The sequence below is a fragment of the Ostrinia nubilalis genome, chromosome 25, assembly GCF_963855985.1.
Source record: "Ostrinia nubilalis chromosome 25, ilOstNubi1.1, whole genome shotgun sequence".
Classification (NCBI taxonomy): domain Eukaryota; kingdom Metazoa; phylum Arthropoda; class Insecta; order Lepidoptera; family Crambidae; genus Ostrinia; species Ostrinia nubilalis.
The window spans coordinates 10296775-10314886 of record NC_087112.1 but is presented as its reverse complement, the minus strand read 5'-3'; the positions used below and the strand labels follow the sequence as shown (position 1 = coordinate 10314886).

The following is an 18112-nucleotide window of genomic DNA, read 5'->3' as shown; positions in this document are numbered from 1 at the left end:
TGTATGCGAGTTGATTCGCGGTAGAAACGTTCGTAAACATTATCGTTGATATAAATTCTCTCGAATCCGAATGCACATAGCTCAGCCCCATCTCTAAAAATCATCTTTTTATGGAGTTAAAGTTAAGAATAAAATAATTTAACACTCATGGTGCATTCAGAGACAAGACCTTACATTTAGGTAACAGTAACCTATAGGCATAGGTAGAAGCTACGTGAAGGAGGAAATACTTACTCGTAGACCATGATAGAAGGCTTTTAGCAAGATGGTAGTTAATTCGAAATGTCTCTGATTGCACCATTAATATAATATTTTGCTTAATTAAGGTAGCTTTCTTTTTCTACCTTTATCATTCAGTAAGGCCCAGAACAGACGGTGAAACGCAACTGCAACGAAACTGCAACTGCTAGTTAATTTTGAGTTGCATCTAAGTTTCTGCCATAGCGTTCGTTGAGAGACCACACATGACGCGACCAGTTTGAAACTTTCAGTTTCAGTTTCATTCATCAGAATCATCAGAAAGTTTCAGTTTCGTTGCAGTTGCGTTTCACCGTCTGTTCTGGGCCTAAGAGTTTGATTAAATCGATCAATTTAATAAATTACATTTCTCTGCATTTCTACAAGGAAATTCTAAACTTAATAATTTAAACATTCAATAATACTAATTTAGATTGATACAAGTTGTCTGTCTAATAATTAAGTAGGTAGTTTCTAGTCGTCTAGTTCTATTTGAAGTTATTATTATGTAAAAATGTACAAACTGTAGTTAATAATTACTATGTACCTGATAAGAGTAGTGCTTATGTATTGTTAATTATAAATAGGTATATTGTTTAAACTGTAACTGTTTTCCCTTAACTTATATGATTTTCAACTTAAAACTCAAATTCAATTATTTATTGCTCCATGTTCATTGCAATTTCAAATTAAATGCATTAAAATTATATCTTACTTTTAGTATTGTCCAGTTATGGGATTTTGAACTTTCGATGTGCGAACCTGGGATTTACTTACTTCCACTTGGGAAATCACCTGTTGCCACCTCTATTCTATTTTTTTTTGTCCTAACTTACCGGTCTACCTATGACGCTATACTATAGTTTTACCTGGTTGAGCAAGGTAATAAAAACGCAAAATAATGTTTTAAAAGTGCCTATTTAACTGGTTACTGTTACTTACACCATAGGACAGGCAGAAAGTTTCAATTATTGTTGTTTGAATTTATAAAATGTTTATGGTCTTTTAAAATACAGTCTATTGATACCATGCATGGTTGGCGCTTAATTTAGTACAATGATGATATTATTACATTAGTAGGTAAATCTGTTTTATGATAAAATAAATTAATTATCCGTTATATTGTCTTTTCACTACACGTCTTAATTTAATTTGAAGCAATGAAGCCTATCGTTCGTTTGAGATTAATGTGGAATAGGAAAGTTGCAGCTGAAATAAATGATGTTTTTAAGTTTTTTTATCTGTCCTGTTAATAAAATAATTAATTATTTAAATTATGTCTTCAACCATTTATGGAAACTTTGGCGAATATTAACCACAAACTTGTGAATGTTGCGTAATTTTACTCGATCAATTCAAGTTCATGATCAAGGTGATATTTGTCATCTTTCCACGCGTAACTGCTCACTGTAGCCACACGACGTGCTGGAGCGATAGCAATACAATAGCAATTACATATGACAGCCAATTTGTGTAAAATATGACAGGGTCGTCTGGTCAGGCAGGGGCCAAAATATGGTCTGCAAATTATTTCGAATTTCGCGGGCGGTGACTTGCCGCGCGTCCAGTGAGGAGGAAAGCGAAATCACGGGACGCAACGGTTTCATAACAAATTAATCTTGGTGGTGCTTTTATACAGTATCGCTCAAATGTAAAGATTGATTCTTTGACTAGCTATGTCCTTCTCTTCTAATCGGTAGGTAACGCTTAAGTATCCTGAAGAGGCATGAGGTTAATGTGTAGGTAGGTACCTACATAAGTAGGTAATCAAATATCAGATGTAGTAGGTACCTACTACCTACTTAGCCTTCTTACTCTAAGGTATGATGATGGATGAAGTTATTATCATCATCAGCTCCCACTCAATCACTAGTTCTGTTTCTGAATAATAATTGCGATCAGAAACCGAAGAATTAACCACGGGGACCGCACGCATTAAGTACTTAATCCTAAAATTATTAAGTGTCCTGTGGAATCATAACGTATATACATATTCCTAATTAATAGCACTAATTGCCTACTCACGGAATCATAATGTTGCTCAAATATGTACGAAACATGATTTGAAATGTATGTTCTTTGATAAAAACTTTTTATCTCTAACGGGAAAAGTAATTCATCAATTACTCGCGGAACGGAACGTTGATAACTCAGTCTGCGTTGAGTTCTCTTGTGCCAGCGTTTGCATTGCAATATTGTTTAATAAGTGGTATTTTTTGTTCAGTTGTAAAAAGTGTATGTCCTCAATTAATAAAAGTTTAATGCAAATTTTAAGTCCAAGTTCATGGTCACCATTCCATTCCGCGAAGTGCGATTCGCTGTCACCGGACTGTCATGTCGGTTGTCATTGTCATATGTCAGTCGGTCGCTGGATGACGTACGATTTGAACGTGTGTTGTCCGCCAGCCCGCGAGCAATTTGCATGAAATCGCGTTTATTCAATTACACATTATCATATAAGTGCCGTTTGGACGCTCAGGAGCACCGGGAGATGCGTGACCACGGCCGGACACAGTGATCAAAGACAACGATTTAGTTTTTGTACAAAAAGTTAGCACTCCGCGCGGCTGTGCGGCGATCCGATTTGTTTTGATAAAATTGTTTTGTTTTCTGTGTGAATTGAAAGAACTTTTGCAATCAAAATGAAGGTGCAGCACAGCAAAGACGAGACTTCGGACGACGAGTCCGGGCTGGGGTACCAAAATACTTTGGTGAGTGTTTGAAATATTTTTACAAAACTTTCTAATTTCTAGAAAAGTTCTGGCTGAACGGCGTCGGTTGCCTAGATTTCGATCTAGATCTATTCCTCGTCAGTCGCTTCATAAATATCTAGCTTTTCAGTTCTATTCATTATACATGACTGGTTAAATTTATTTATTTAGCACAGTAGAATGTTACATAAAGTATTTAAGTGTATTTTTTTCACTTTTTTTCCCTTATATCATCACTCTTCCTTGTATACTGTAAAGTAATTTTAACTATATTTTTATATAATTAAAAACTGAGCATAAATATTATATTATGAGTTAGAATAACTTTATTTAATTTAATTATTGTTTAAATGGCAATGTGTTTTAAATTTATTTTTACAAAAATAGGTAAGAACACTTAATAACATTATTTACAAAACAAGCAATACCTACATAATTTAAATACTGAAAGCTGAAATTAAGAATAACTTACATAATAACCCAGTATATTCTAGAGTGCTAAGTCATCGTTAGTGAATCAAAACATTGTTTAAATCAAAACAAAGTATTTGCATGACCCACTCCTATTGTAGATTTCTCAGCGAGTAAGTAATATATTTGTAGGTATAATGATAAAATAATTATGTCAACAATGCTTAAATAATATGATTATGGCCGATTTATATTTCAAGTGCAATTAACTAGTCAATGTTACAAATACTTGAGTAATGTGTAAAAAAAACTTTTACTAGAGAGATAAAAATAATGCAATGAACATAGTAATTTTCAAAAATGGTAATTGCACTTCCTTGCTGACCTTTACCTAAAAAAATAGAGTTTTAAGTCATTCAAGTCATTTTTAATGGTTCCATTTTATATTTGAACATTTCAGTTATTTTCCACTTCAAATTCAAATTCTTTATTGCTAAATTAATGTAATCTTAATGATTATGCATAGTGTTAGTTATGTGCTATCTTATCTGAATAATCTAGCTAATTTCAATGACTTAGGTAGGTAATCGTTGTTATTTATTTATTTAGGCAACTAAAAAAAATTACCACCACCATAGATGTTTTTATTTGTATTTAGATAAAAATTATAACTCAATATAATTTAATATGTTGCTAAATTTTATCTAGTGCTGATAGGGTGACCAAGATTGATTTTGCCAGGCACCCTGACCAACAGGGATTCCTATTTCTGAATGTTTTATTGCCGAACGCACCAAACTTTTAAATTATCTACAATTTTTTTTTTCGAAATTAGTTATAACAATTAATAAAAAGGCTGTAGTAAGCACAACACTAAAAATATGGTCTATTCATTCAATTTCATTCATAGCATAAAACTTTGCTGGTTGGATGCAATTTTCCATATTTATGTTTTCTATGTAGTTATATTAAGTATATGTATTTACAAAAAAAAAGTATTTAAGTATGTTTATATCCGTTGTCTAGTACCCATAGTACAAGCTTTGCTTAGTTTGGGACTAGAAGCGCAGTGTAAAATGTCCAAGGATATTTATTTATTATTATTATTTATTATATTTTTTATAAAAAAAGTGACGGAACTTTTTTATAAAAAAAGTGTTCTAGCCACAGAACTTGCTGAAAAATTCAAATTAATAGGAAATTATTAGTTTCCTGTAGGTACATTATGTTATTTAGGGTCTATTCCTGAAGGATAACTTAATAATATGTTATGTAAATTACTAAATTATAACAATAATATCTGTATTGAGTCATGCATAGCATATATGAGAATACCTACTTCACAGTGTTAAATTAAATGTCTGGTGTTTATTACTGTATTTACACAGATACCAAGGGGATTAACTTTTTGTAACTTTCCATTCAGACAAACCTAGGTAGGTATTTGAGGGTATTTGCAAAAGTAACCCCATTCCGTCAATAAATGATATATTGTTGCCCTTATAAATTGATAAAGTCAAATAAGGTAATTCCAGTTTTAGTAGATAAAAATTTATCAATAGAAACTTTTTTTATAATAAAATGATAACTCGTAACTTTTTGCGGAACTGTCGCCGATCGGAGTTAATCCGTAGTTCCTTACTAATATTATAAATGCGAAAGTAACTCTGTCTGTCTCGCTTTCACGCCTAAACCACTGAACCGATTTTGATGAGATAGTTTGAGCCCCGGGAAAGCACATAGGATCGTTTTTATCCCGATTTTTTAAACAGGAACGCGAGCGGGCTGAAAGCTAGTTTTTAATAATTTAGTAGCAGTTTTTTTTTTGTAAATTGACCAGGGAATCGAACCCTAGACAAAGCTTGGCGCTATGCAATTAATCGCCACTCTAAAAGCCTCGCTAGAGTATCATCAAAAGTCGTTGATGATGATTGCCTAATTAATTTTTGCCATCAACGCCGGGACATTGCGCATCTTCTTCAAGAAGTAATAACAATTTTTTCCTTGTTTTTCTTTCTGTTTATTTCTCAATCTTGATTGATCTTAATTGCGAGATTCATAAAACTTTTCATCATCTTTTGTTTACTTTTAAATTATACCTAAAGTAATTTGAGAATGGGAAGAATATATCATGCAATAAATTATTATCGCTCATTACTTCAGTAATTCAACTTACTGAAATTTAACTTTAGCAAAACAATCCGCACGCAATCTTTCTGAAAAAGTTCAAAAACATTCAGTCGTATTGAGAACCGCCCTTTTTTTGAAGTAGGACACCGTGATAAAATGAATATACAAGTTTACGAAATTGCAGATTTCGTGTGGTACCTAGGTACCTACGGAACCCTTCGTTTGCTGAACCGTCCTTTTGATCTTACACGTGTAGGTAACATGCTTAATTGAAGTAAACAGTATCTTCAAACCCGCATAACGTTTTTTGGCATGTTTTTTTTATCAGTTTTTGTGTGTTGTCCATATTTACCAATTTTCCGTCTCTCACCAGTTAAATACTTGCTTCAATGGCCATTGGTTTTTTACCAGCTTAATTACTACTTTTAGCTCTCTATTTAAGTTTTATGTACAATCGGTGACTTTCTGTAATCTAGGATTAGCCGTCAATAGATTATTTTTGGATTAAGAAGTCTTTGAATGTCTGAAGTAGAGCTAGGTTTAATTATGCATAATCCACCCCTTTATGTTGGTAAATCATCTAGTATGACCTCCGTGGTTGAGGATTCCGGGTGAAGCTCGCTTCCACCTTCTTCCTGATCATCACTTAACTACCATCAGGTGAGATACAGGCCAAGAGCTTCCTCGTTGTGGATAAAAAAAAAGAAGTTCTAATGCGGCACAATTACTATATCTATGGTTTTAGACCTCGATTCAAAAGAGTCGAGCTAGTTATAAAGGTATATTCCTAATGGCAGTATTGTCGCAACAAGAGCCGGACATTAACAGTTAAGCGAATAATACCGTGAAAGCCGGACGAAAAATTGTCAAAAACTGTAGTAGGTAAACGTAAAGTTTATGAAATATACCGTGTCTTTACAATGCCTGCATGGTTACTGAAAATTCAGTCTTCTAGTTTTATCCATAACGAAGTTACAGGGGGTCGAAAATGGCCTGAATTGCTTCGAGAAAAGGATGGTACGGCCGTGCCGCTTTTTTGCTCTACTTGGCGGGGGCACTGCCGTGCCCCCAGATTATCTTTCTTCACGCCTTTTTCTATTTAAATCCCTTGGTATTTGCTCTAGCAAGGCTCTAGAGTAGAGATCGCTTCACAGCTAGGCGACCGTCTAAATCAGCCTTTCCCAAAGTGGGCGATAACGCCCCCTTGTGGCGCTGGGGGCGGTAAGAGACCCAGAAAAAAATCGGAGCGTTGTGTAGAGACTTAGGATACGATTTGTAATTTAAATTCATCTACTAGGAGGACTCTTTTAGACATCGACTGAGCATTCGACTCTCGACTACAAATGGGGGTGCTAAAAATAATTTATTCTCAAAGTGGGCAGTACACAAAATAAGTTCGGGAACCCCTGGTCTAAATTGTGCCATTCCAATGTAGTATTTCTTTTGTCAGTTTTTTGTTTGGTGAACAATGAATAGTTTATATCAGTCTGTCAACTCTACTCATAGATACGGCGACTGCGCCTGCGCATACTTTCTACAAATCTTGTTTGAATACACCTTAAATATTATCAAAAATAATATCAATTGCAAATGTCCCACAATAAATCTTTCTGTTAAGTAACCAGATAAAACTCACATGACTATCGTCGGCGATAGCGAATTCGATAAGATTAGTGAAGTCAGTAATCGCAGTATCAAATGTCAATGTCAATGGAATTCGATGGCCGCCGACTTCCTACTTCGTTGTTTTCGCTTTGAACTAATTTTTGAAAGAAAGTTGCGCAAACATCTAATACCTAGGAACTGCGTGCGTAATAATCTTTATGATAAGATAAATATTTGCTTGTAACTAACCTCTAACCAGCCGCTTCCGTGGGTCGGCTGTGTAAATGTCGGTCTGTCTAAGAGTCTTTAATTATTATCTTTTTAGAGAGATAAGACAAGTAAATTATGGTATCAAAAAAAATCCGCCGTAAAATCGCACACTTGTAAGAGACCACTACGGAAATATGTATTCTGTACCACCACTAAATCACGGTAGCATCTACTTCTACAACCACCGGATAGCAAAGACTACTAAGTTTCGTTTCAGCCAAATGACATCCACTGCTGGACAAAGGCCTGCCCCAAGGACTTCCACAACGACCGCTCTGCACATATCCAGGCACCTCTCGCGACCCTCACCAAATCGTCAGACCACCTAGAGGGGGGCCTGCCCATACTACGTCTTCCGGACTATGGTTGCCACTCAAGAACTTTTCTGCCCCAGCAGCTCTCAGCTCTACGAGCTATGTTAATTTATTAGTTGCAACATAGCAACTACATATTAGAAATGTGCTGTGATCCGTACCTGCAGTTATAATATTATAATGGCAGTTCGTTTTATTATAATTTAGTTTAGACAATAATTATCCGCGAAATAATTGCCAAGCCGGAAGCAAAAGCCTTGACGCGCCAATTAGTTTATGAAAACATAATAACATGCGCCTGCTTATTTATAAAATAACGGTGCAAGAGCATATTGTTTGACGAACATTAAGTTTTATGCACAAGCTATAGTGTCATTAACTAATCTACATAAGTAGATAACATAAAATTATTACAAGTTTGAAAGTACGAGTAAATAATTGTTTCTTTTTAATGCATCAACCGCTGAAACAAATATTAATGAAAGATTCATCGCCATCATCATTTCAGCCATATGATGTCCACTGCTGAACATAGGCCTCCCCCAATGATTTCCATGATGGCCGGTTGGTTGGTAAACGAACTAAAGTCGCTGACATAGCCCGACGGATTAGCAAGCTGAAGTGGCAATGGGCAGCAAGGTTCTGGAAGATAGATTGGACCTGGGGAAATAAAAATGACACCCTGATTAAAACTTGAAGAGGTAGCAGCCATGAGTTAAAAAAAACATCATTTAAGCACCTATATGTCTTACTAGCTTTCCGCCCGCGGCTTCGCCCGCCTGGAATTTTGTCTGTCACAGAAAAACTATCTCCCTGCCTTTAATCAAAATCGGTTCAGTGGTTTAGGCGTGAAAGAGATACTGACAGACAGAGTTACTTTCGCATTTATAATATTAGTATAGATTTAAAATTTGGGTCGATGCTCTATAATTTCTCATTTTTCTCTTTACAAATAAGATATAAAACATCTGATGTTATTGTAAGTCATGAGGTCTCACAACACGGAAGCGGAATGTAGGTCGCATTTCGTCATCGCTTGCACTTTTATGCAACAAGTTCATTGCAAAACTGATTTATTGTAGTTTGTGTACCCTCAATTATGTTACTCTTACTTAAAGCGGGATACATTGTTATCCAGTGATTCTTTTATTGTTGTAAACTTGTAAACTCTTAACAAGCAAGGCCCTGAAGTTCCAGAAGGATTTCCATAAAGTTCAAAAAGTGCTGAAAGCCAAATTACAATAATTTGGTAGAGATTGAAAAACTTATAAGGGGTTATTGTAGAGAAATAAAAACTCTACAGCAACCAAATCTTTCACTGTTGCTATTAGCATGTTCTCTGCTTGCAAGGAACACTTCCAAGGCCAACTTTTCAAAGTATCTTCTTTGCGGGTTCTAAGACAGACAGTCCCTGGGACTATACTCACTTTCGGGACTTTTTCTCTGGTTGGGTCTATTGGCAGCCAAGTTGCAGTGGTGGTGTCAAGAGGTGGCATTAGTTGCGTAGAATTATAGTCAAGTATAAGTGTATTTGATAGTAGTTCAAATTCAAAAATCAAAGCGATTGTGATCACAAACTACTGGTCATTCTTCAATACCTGTTATTAGCAACAAATCTTGCTCATCTCATTAGTTTCGCCACAAAGTCTATCCCAGAAGAAACAATTGCAAAATTATTGCTAAAAATAACCCACGAAGTTGTTGGTCCATACAAAAACCTAAACAAAAACTGGTACTTACACAAATCGCTAGATTCTGCTCAGTTCCACCAAACTAGCGTGAATAAACCCATTAGTTCAATGCCCATTTGCGATTAATTATGTGATGATTAAATTCCTCTGCTCTGAGATTTGTTACAGATGTTATTAGGTACATGTAGTTTTTATAGAAGATTTACTTTTATAGGATTTGAATCGGATTCAATAATGAATTCGTGCATGTAAATGTCACCTAAGTCTGCCGCAATAACAACATTGTTAGCGGCATTGTTGTGTTCCGGCAGTTAGAGCAGCAGGCAGGCGAAGGCAGTTCCGGCAGATAGCTAGTGGTTGAGGATTCGGGGTGAAGCTCGCTTCTCCTTCGGCCTGATTATCACTTATCAGGTGAGATGCAGGGCAAGAGCTTCCTCGTTATGGAAAAATGTGCAATTTATCTCGTCTACTTCTAATTTCACTGTTGAACTGTTATTTTGAAACTGTTTTTGTTTCATTCACTTCTCTGTTCTAATTTTCTTTCAAGATCACATCTAGATCTGGGATAACCGGTTCATACACTTATGAACCACTTCAAAGTGATTCTGCACTTAAGGAATATGAGCCACGAATCAAACATAAAGCCATTATCTAAATGAATACCAATTGCCTCTACTTATTAATATTAGCCATAAAATTTCACTACTATATGCATAGCTTTACAATCGTCTCTCATTTTGCAACGGAGGGAAGTCTGATTAAATTATTTGCAGTTCCAAGACAGTTAGCTACCCCCGGGACTACTTAACCTTCACTGATTGGGTTCTTGGAGGCCAAGTTGTATAATGGCCACTAGGTGGACCGACGTACTGGTGAAGATCGCGGGACGAACCTGAATGCAGGCAGCGCAGGACCGATCGTTATAGAATTCCTTAGGGGAGGCCTTTGTCCAGCAGTGGAAGTCATTTGGCTGAAACGAACGAGCGAAGCTGTAGATCCTGGCTATACAAGAGTTGCACCTCTGCAACTTGTATACGGGACTATTCCCACCTGCAGCGGTGAGAATGAGACGTGGGAATAGTCCCGTATACAAGAGTTGCAGTGGTGGGATAATTGTCTTACTATATGCACAGAAACGTTATCTTCACTTTCGCAATTCTGTTTGGTTTCGGCCATATTTGCATCTTCGTTATCTGGTGCTTAACTAACAGAAGCTGGTTATCTTCTGCTTAAATCCATAGCGTACAGCTGACACGCTTGAATATAGTGAGAAATATTGTAACTTCGTAGTTCTTGCCAAATAATTGGAAATATTTGACCTTTACTTCAAACCATTAGAGAATCGTACGCAGGACTTCTTCAAGAGTTCCAACACTGTAACCACCAGTCGTGGAATCGTTATTAACTCTTACCACATAATAGAACAACTTTGGCACCAATTTACTTTTATTTTGTTTTTTTCTGCCAATGCTATAATGATATAATCTCATAAGAATACTACCCATATTCAAAAGTGTAGTAAAGTATTCCATTTCCATTTTATAATGTTTGCGCCAGAGCTATAATAATGTTTTTATTACGTACCTACTATCACATTTCCACGGCACTAAATCATCAACGTATAAAAATGTACACAGTTTTTATTGTATTTCGTTATCATCACAGTCACAGATAAGGCGATAAATATCTATTGTGATTTTATTGAGCAAATATTTTGTTTGTTTACTTTTAATTAACTGAGGAAGGACTTGTTTTGTATATGTGGGCTTCTTCCCGTGGTTTCATCCGTATGAATTTTGGTTTATCAGAGAGTCTAAGTCCATAGTGCGTCCTTTTTGTATTAATTAACTTTTCCTTAGCAAAATCATCGTCATGAATGTTCCTTTTACTTGAGTTGAGAAACCTTTTCACTGTTCTTTTGCCTCAATTACTTGTGCCATTTCCAAAAAAATCTTGCAAGGAATAGTTACTCCTTTGTTGAATTGATTTGAATAGAGCTATTCTTAACACAATCTCTGTATCAAAAAAAAACATAACGGCAGGGTCATTCCATCGTTTCGGGTGTTACGTTCGTACGCACATATTCAACAATTTCTTGTATTTTGAAATAGTATTTTAATAATATTAGTGCCTTAATCTGTCCGTTTTTAGTTGTTTTATCTAAATAATAAAGTTTGTGCAGGTTAGAATGTAGGATAACGGAAATATGAGTCGAAAAGTGTGCGTTTCGGGCGTTACGAGATTTTGCCTCTATGTTCTGACTGTTGCTGCATTTACTCGAAATTTAGCGAATTTTCTTAAGGAATCATACCTAAAACTTACAGGACTTCTAAAGTATGAAATTTGCAAACCATGTAACATACAATCACTGTTACATAAAACGTTTTACTATTTTTTTATAATTTTTTTCTTTGTTTCGGGTGTTACAATGGTTCCGTTTCGGGTGTTACGAGTACGAAAATGCAACGCGTTTTATCGATAAAATCGGTGTTTTATTAGTCTCTAGGTACTACAAAATAAGGAGTACAACAAATAAACACAAATAGAGCGAATTTTGGTTTGAAATTACGAAGCAGCTTTTCTTAAAAAATATACAAAGTTCAAGTTTAATTTTTCCTCAGAATATAGCTTTTTCTATTGTTTTTGGCTTGAAATAGCATTACTTTAATTTCTAATTACGATATTTAATGTAAATGTCAAACATCGAGACTTTTTAGCAATACCTACCTTAATTTTAGTGTTAAGTCGACATTTCAAAAATATCTTAAATAGAGAAATATGACTCCTTTTCCGACGCCAGCGCTAGTGAGAGGTCGAAGGACACTCACAGTAATACTTTTTGACTTCTCCAAGCAATATACACACATTATCTACATATAAATAAAAATGTAATACCCGAAACGTTTCGGGTGTTACAGCTTTTAATCAAGAAAGAAACATACTAAATTAGTATCATGCTCAGATATTAGTTAGTATTTGAAATCATTACTACCATGACCTTACTTTTACCAAATATTGTTATCCTAATCCATGTGTAAGGTACAATAATAAAACAAATACCTGTTTTTTTGTTTCGGGCGTTACATCGCCGAAGTAACAAGAAAACACACTTAAAACTTGATGATTATCAATTTTTTTGGGACTATGGCGCTATCTACCAATACTATGATAAATACCCTCAAATCATATAGTGGCAAAACGTTTCACAGATTGATAGTTTTTTTTTTAATCCTATTACCAATAATTAGAGAGAAAATGATCATTCAGACAGTTGACTTAAGTATAGACTTTGAAGACTAATAACTTAAAATTACTTGTTTCTCGCAGATTTTTTTTGTTGCACATTATAATTTGGAATGTTTACTTTAAAAATTCATCAGATTTAATGCGAAAAGAACATATTTAGTTTTTCATCCTCGGTAACATTTGTCATGGAATGACCCGGCAGCAATTTTAGCCTAAACATTATGTAACAACGTGCTATAATGCTTTGGCAGAAACGGCTGCTTACTTGACACTTTTTTGTTCAGATCACGGTCACATTTTGAACTCTACTTCACTGATAATAAGATAGTTTGTAAAACGTCAGTAATTGGTATGTAATGACACAAAATACACAGCAGTTTGTGCTATAATGAGAGGTTTCCGATCCGTTCTGCAAAAAGTAGTTAACTTGAGATTTATTTCGGCAGTTAGTAGTTACTTTGCTTGCTAAAAAACTGTAGAAACAGGAATATATTGCATTCAAATGCTAGTTTATTTATAAAGTTATCATAGTTTAGATTTTCACGCAATTAAAGGCTGAAATTCAATAACTTTATCTAAAATTAATTATCAGTTAATTAGTGTTTAAAAACTGACTCTAGTTATCTTTATACGGACCAGTATATCATGCATGAGATTAAGGTGCACTATATTTTATCGAACGCATTATAATCTGCGACGTATTAACATTAGTGACGTCACTCGGCAGGGATTTCGGAAAAGGCTGGCACAAATATTGACGTGAGATAATGGTTTTATCTCGTCGATTGTCGCTGTTAAACCGTGAAATCTGGATTTTTTTGAATTGGCAAACGGTCAGTATCTGTCTTTTTAAACTGGGTAATAGCTGATATGATGAAAAAGAGGCAAGTGAAGCATTCGCTTGAAGGCAACGGCAAGCAAGCGAAGATTCGCTTCCGGTCCTGCATCCGATCCAAAACTGAGAAATATCGAAGTCTGATGCTGAAGAATCAGATGCTGATACGAATCTGTAAAAAGTATCGGGATCCAGAAATGGTTATCGGCACATCGCAAGTATCACAACTATCCCAAAATCGTTAAGTGCAGTCAGACACTTGTGTTTTTTGCTAAACCTTTCGATAGTAGACCGTGAAAGTGTGACGCCACGGTTCAAGTAATTTTTGTACTGTGGATCTGCACCTTAAAGTATTTTTGTGCTAGCTTTTGACACCGAGTTCACCAGAGCTTCGATCTGTCTTAGAAAGACTAAAGCATGCGTATCCCCATTTCAAAAGACTGACTGACAGCTAGAACTTTGTCGTGTTGTCTAGGCATTTCCAAGAAATCCTTCTCCACGCCTTTTCCTCCAACGTGCACGGTAGCTATAATCTGTATTGTCAATATGCACACTCTCGAGGGGCTGGTCGTGTGTAATTAATTAGTATACCGCAGCAATTACCTAGCTGTCGCGCGCGCACCCTGCGCGGAACGCGAGTGATCTAGAGTCGGTTTTGAGATCTGTTTTAAATTATTAATTGTTTAATAACATACGTCGCTTTGTGCTGAATCATTCTTTGGGGTAGCTCTATATCAGGCAGTGGAGTCTTTTGGTTGAAACGAAAGAACATTGTGCTTTACGTAATTTTTTGGGCTTCGTTTTCCACGCCTTGTAAAGTGTCTTTAAAACTGACTTGATCCAAAAAGTTGGTGTTAAGACTTGAGATCTGTGTTTGATTGATCATTTCATCTGCTTTGTGCTGAATAATTCTTTTGCGGGCCCTTGCCTAGCTTTGGACGTCTTTTGTTTAAACTGCACGGAACTATTCCCACCTCTCGTTCCCACCGCTGCAACTCCTGTAGCCAGGATCTACAGCTTGACCGCCAATAAAAACCCAAGCAGTGAAGGTCAAGTTTGTCCCTGCTAAATACTGCAGAAGAATATTGTGTTCTACTTGTACTATTTCAATCTATTCTGTGACTCTATGTTTTATGCTCTCTTGTATCCCAGTGACTTTTTACTGAGTAAGCGTGCCCTATACCAGACCTTATCACCACTCCATCGTGTGATAGTGGTGAAGGCAGACTCTCTTCGATAAAAAATAATGTATGAAAAGTGGACACGTGTGCAAATGTGATTTTTCTCCCTTCAAATATATAAATGGTGTAGTGGTTCAGAACGGACTACTATGCCGAGAGGTCCCGGGTTCGATTCCCGGCCGGGCAGAAATTGAAATGATGAATTTTAATTTCTGTGACGGGTCTGGGTGTGTCTATGTATAATATTTATGTATTTAAAAAAAAGTATATAAGTAGTATATCCGTTAAGCTAGCACGGCCATAACACAAGCATTAAGTTGCTTACTTTGGGGCTAGCTGGCGCTGTGTGAAATTGTCCAAAGATTTATTATTATTATTTCTTTATTCATTTTTCTTTCTTATTTTTAATTTTTTCTTTTTACAATGTAATTATCAAAAAATAAAAATACATTATAAAAACAAAAATCTTAAAAATAGTTAACCCGCTGGCAGCGGAGCAGGGCCCAAGCTACCGGTGGTCAGGGTCACAGGCTGAGGAACCTCCGGACAATGCGTGCCGTGCTGAGGATCACCGCCTTTTGAATCTTTATTATTATTAAATAGACCTCTAATCAACTTAAAAGCATTGTGTCCTTTATGGCACGGTTCATTTGTACTCGGCTTTTAATTTTGAGTCAAAACATTTCCTCTTTCTACTCTGGGCTTGAATAAATCTGTAATAGTATTTTCATTTCACGCTATTAAATTTTTAATGAGTAAATTACGATCTGTTTAGATTTATGCAGTGTTGATTTTCACTGATTACAATTATTTACAATGCCTACTTAGGTACAATAACGTAATAATTTTGCGATACATAAAATTTATGACCGCTCTAAATTACTTTGTAAACTAGCTATAATATCTGTATTTTATTAACTTAATGAGTTTACCACTTAAAAAAAAGCACGTTAAATATGTTTCAGTAAATATTGTCTCCATTAAAATAGAAATTATCTGTACTTATATGCCATCTTAGGTTTGAAAGTTTCAAACTGGTCGCGTCATGTGTGGTCTCTCAACAGACGCTATGGCAGAAACTTAGATGTAACTCAAAAGTAACTAGCAGTTGCAGTTTCGTTGCAGTTGCGTTTCACCGTCTGTTCTGGGCCTTAATGCATTTCTTGACACGATTGATCTACATTCCTCTTTCATAGCATGTTGCAATCGACTTATTTTGCGGATGATTCCACGCCTAACAATTTGAAAGGAAGACAATAAGAAATTTTCTCGGAAACGTCACCTATGTCCAGAAATCAGTCACTGACACGGACTCAAAATGTGAAATATGTAAATAAGCTTTACAATAACCCTCAGCTGAAACCCCACGTAATCCATAACCTATCACGCAGCACTTCCACAATGTCATGACACGAGTGTTGTGCCATAATTTCCAAAACCAAAACCCGAGTGGGAGTCGAACCTCGACCTTTCCTGGGTGGTATCGAGGTCTCTAGAGTGACGTCACAGTCACATGCTGTCAAAACTGGTTGCGCCGGTCTTGAACTTGAGTCCAGACAATGCACTTGGTTTACGTGAAATGAGGGTAATTGTACTTGTTAATTTCATTGCGCAATTTGACATTTCCCAGAGTATACAGAAAAATATAAAATGTAGTACAACCAAAATCAAAGCTGAATTGCGGACTATGTACGATCCCAGGATGATTTATAGTAGCGCCTTGGTAGAATTATCAATGTTGAAATTCTTTGAATGCTTCTCAATCACCTGTTTTGTGGGTATATTTATTGCTCTCACTAGTGCTTAGTTTTCATATCACACAGGGATAAGTTAAATATTTTATTCAATCTGTGAAATCATTTAAGCTTTGGATCATTTATAATCAGTCCTCGTTATGTCACTTATTGTCCAACACGAATGTCCACGTTTGGTTATTCCGATCTCCACATAAACTGTCCATTCAATTCTGGTTCTTGTTGAGTTAAAAATTAGGTACCTACATAAAAAGTCTTCTTCGTCTTCTTTTGTTGATGGCGATGTACTTCTGCTTTTTTTCGCTACTGTGGGCACACTGTTCCCATAGAAACTAACAAAATATAATACGACTAGCGGCCGCCCGCGACTTCGTACGCGTGGATCCCGTTTTACCCCCTTAGGGGTGGAGTTTTGTAACATCCTTTCTTAGCGGATGCTTACGTCATAACATCTACCTGCATGCCTTTCAGCCCGATTCGTCCAGTGGTTTGGGCTGTGCGTTGCACTATGTCAGTCAGTCAGTCAGTCACCTTTGAGTTATATATATTTAGATATGGATAACGTAGTTATTTGTTCTCTGTAATGTTTCTTTAACATAGATTTTCACCACGAACATGTTCTAAAGAACCATCGTCAAAGTGGCAAGTAAGCATGAGTCTCAGCACAAAGTGTCTCTGTTGTCGTAATCAAATCAAGAGCTGCGTACGCGCCGGCGGACAGGCATAATGGGCAATTGTCTTAGGCGTAAGGGGAACGTGATGCGCGTGACTATTGTAGGACACGGCACGGCTTTACAAGACGTCAAACGGTTATTGGGTAGTGATTTAACATCATTAATGCGGTCAAGCTATAGATCCGGGCTTTTATCCGGGGAATTAATAGTCCCGTTTATCATCAATATCGTTTCACCTACAAGACGTACTCTGAACTACTCTGTCATCATCATCATAGATTTACAGATTGACCGGTTGGAAGAGGCCTGCATCATGCGCCTTTCTGCAACCTTAGGTATTAACTTCAAGACCCGGCTTCTGAATTATTTTTTTTGGCTTGAACGTGTTCACGTCTTAATCAAGTGTGAACTTTTCATACCAAATTCGCCCTTGAGTAGAAGATGCGCACGCTCATGTTCAGAAACCGAGCCCACCTTTTACTCACTTGAATCACAACTCGAAACCATTTAACAAATATTTCAAGACACAACTTTTTGAAAACACTTCATTCTAGACCTGACCATGAAGTACTTAAAGCACAAATACACGCGTGAAATAATATTTAAAACGTTTCTGGCTTTGTTTATGTGTAATGGAAACCCGATGACTTCAAATGCCCACAGTCCACGCTTCCGCATGTGCGGATTATTCTCAAGAGATGATTTGTTAGCAAATGCATTCAATTACCGTAAACCCTGTTGATTCATGATATAAGTACTTAAATAAACTGATAAAATAGTTTTCTATTAGATAAGCAGCTGTTGTCAGTAAAAAATAAGAAAAAATAACTGAAAAGACTGAAAAACATTAAGATCAGACCTTGTTGAAAATGAGTGGAAAGCCTGTTGAATTTCAGTAATCAAGATTTTTCTAATTTTAAGATTTAATATTTGTATTATGTTGTTTTACACATGTTGTCTATTAAAATAACTACCAAAATGTAATAAGTACAAGTTACAACTTACAACCGCGCCGTTGAGCTTACTGAGCTTATCATAATCTAGCTAGATAAT

At 36.0% G+C, this 18112-nt stretch overlaps 1 protein-coding gene across 1 annotated transcript in view; it reads left to right on the top strand.

Moving 5' to 3' along the window:
* Positions 1-2379: 2379 nt before the first annotated feature.
* LOC135084164 (chloride channel protein 2) overlaps positions 2380-18112 on the top strand; it is a 97290-nt gene continuing 81557 nt past the window's right edge. Inside the window, exon 1 of the mRNA XM_063978908.1 lies at positions 2380-2948. Within this exon, the coding sequence (XP_063834978.1) occupies positions 2880-2948 (69 nt within the window). The 5' untranslated portion in view covers positions 2380-2879. The remainder of the gene's footprint in view (positions 2949-18112) is intronic.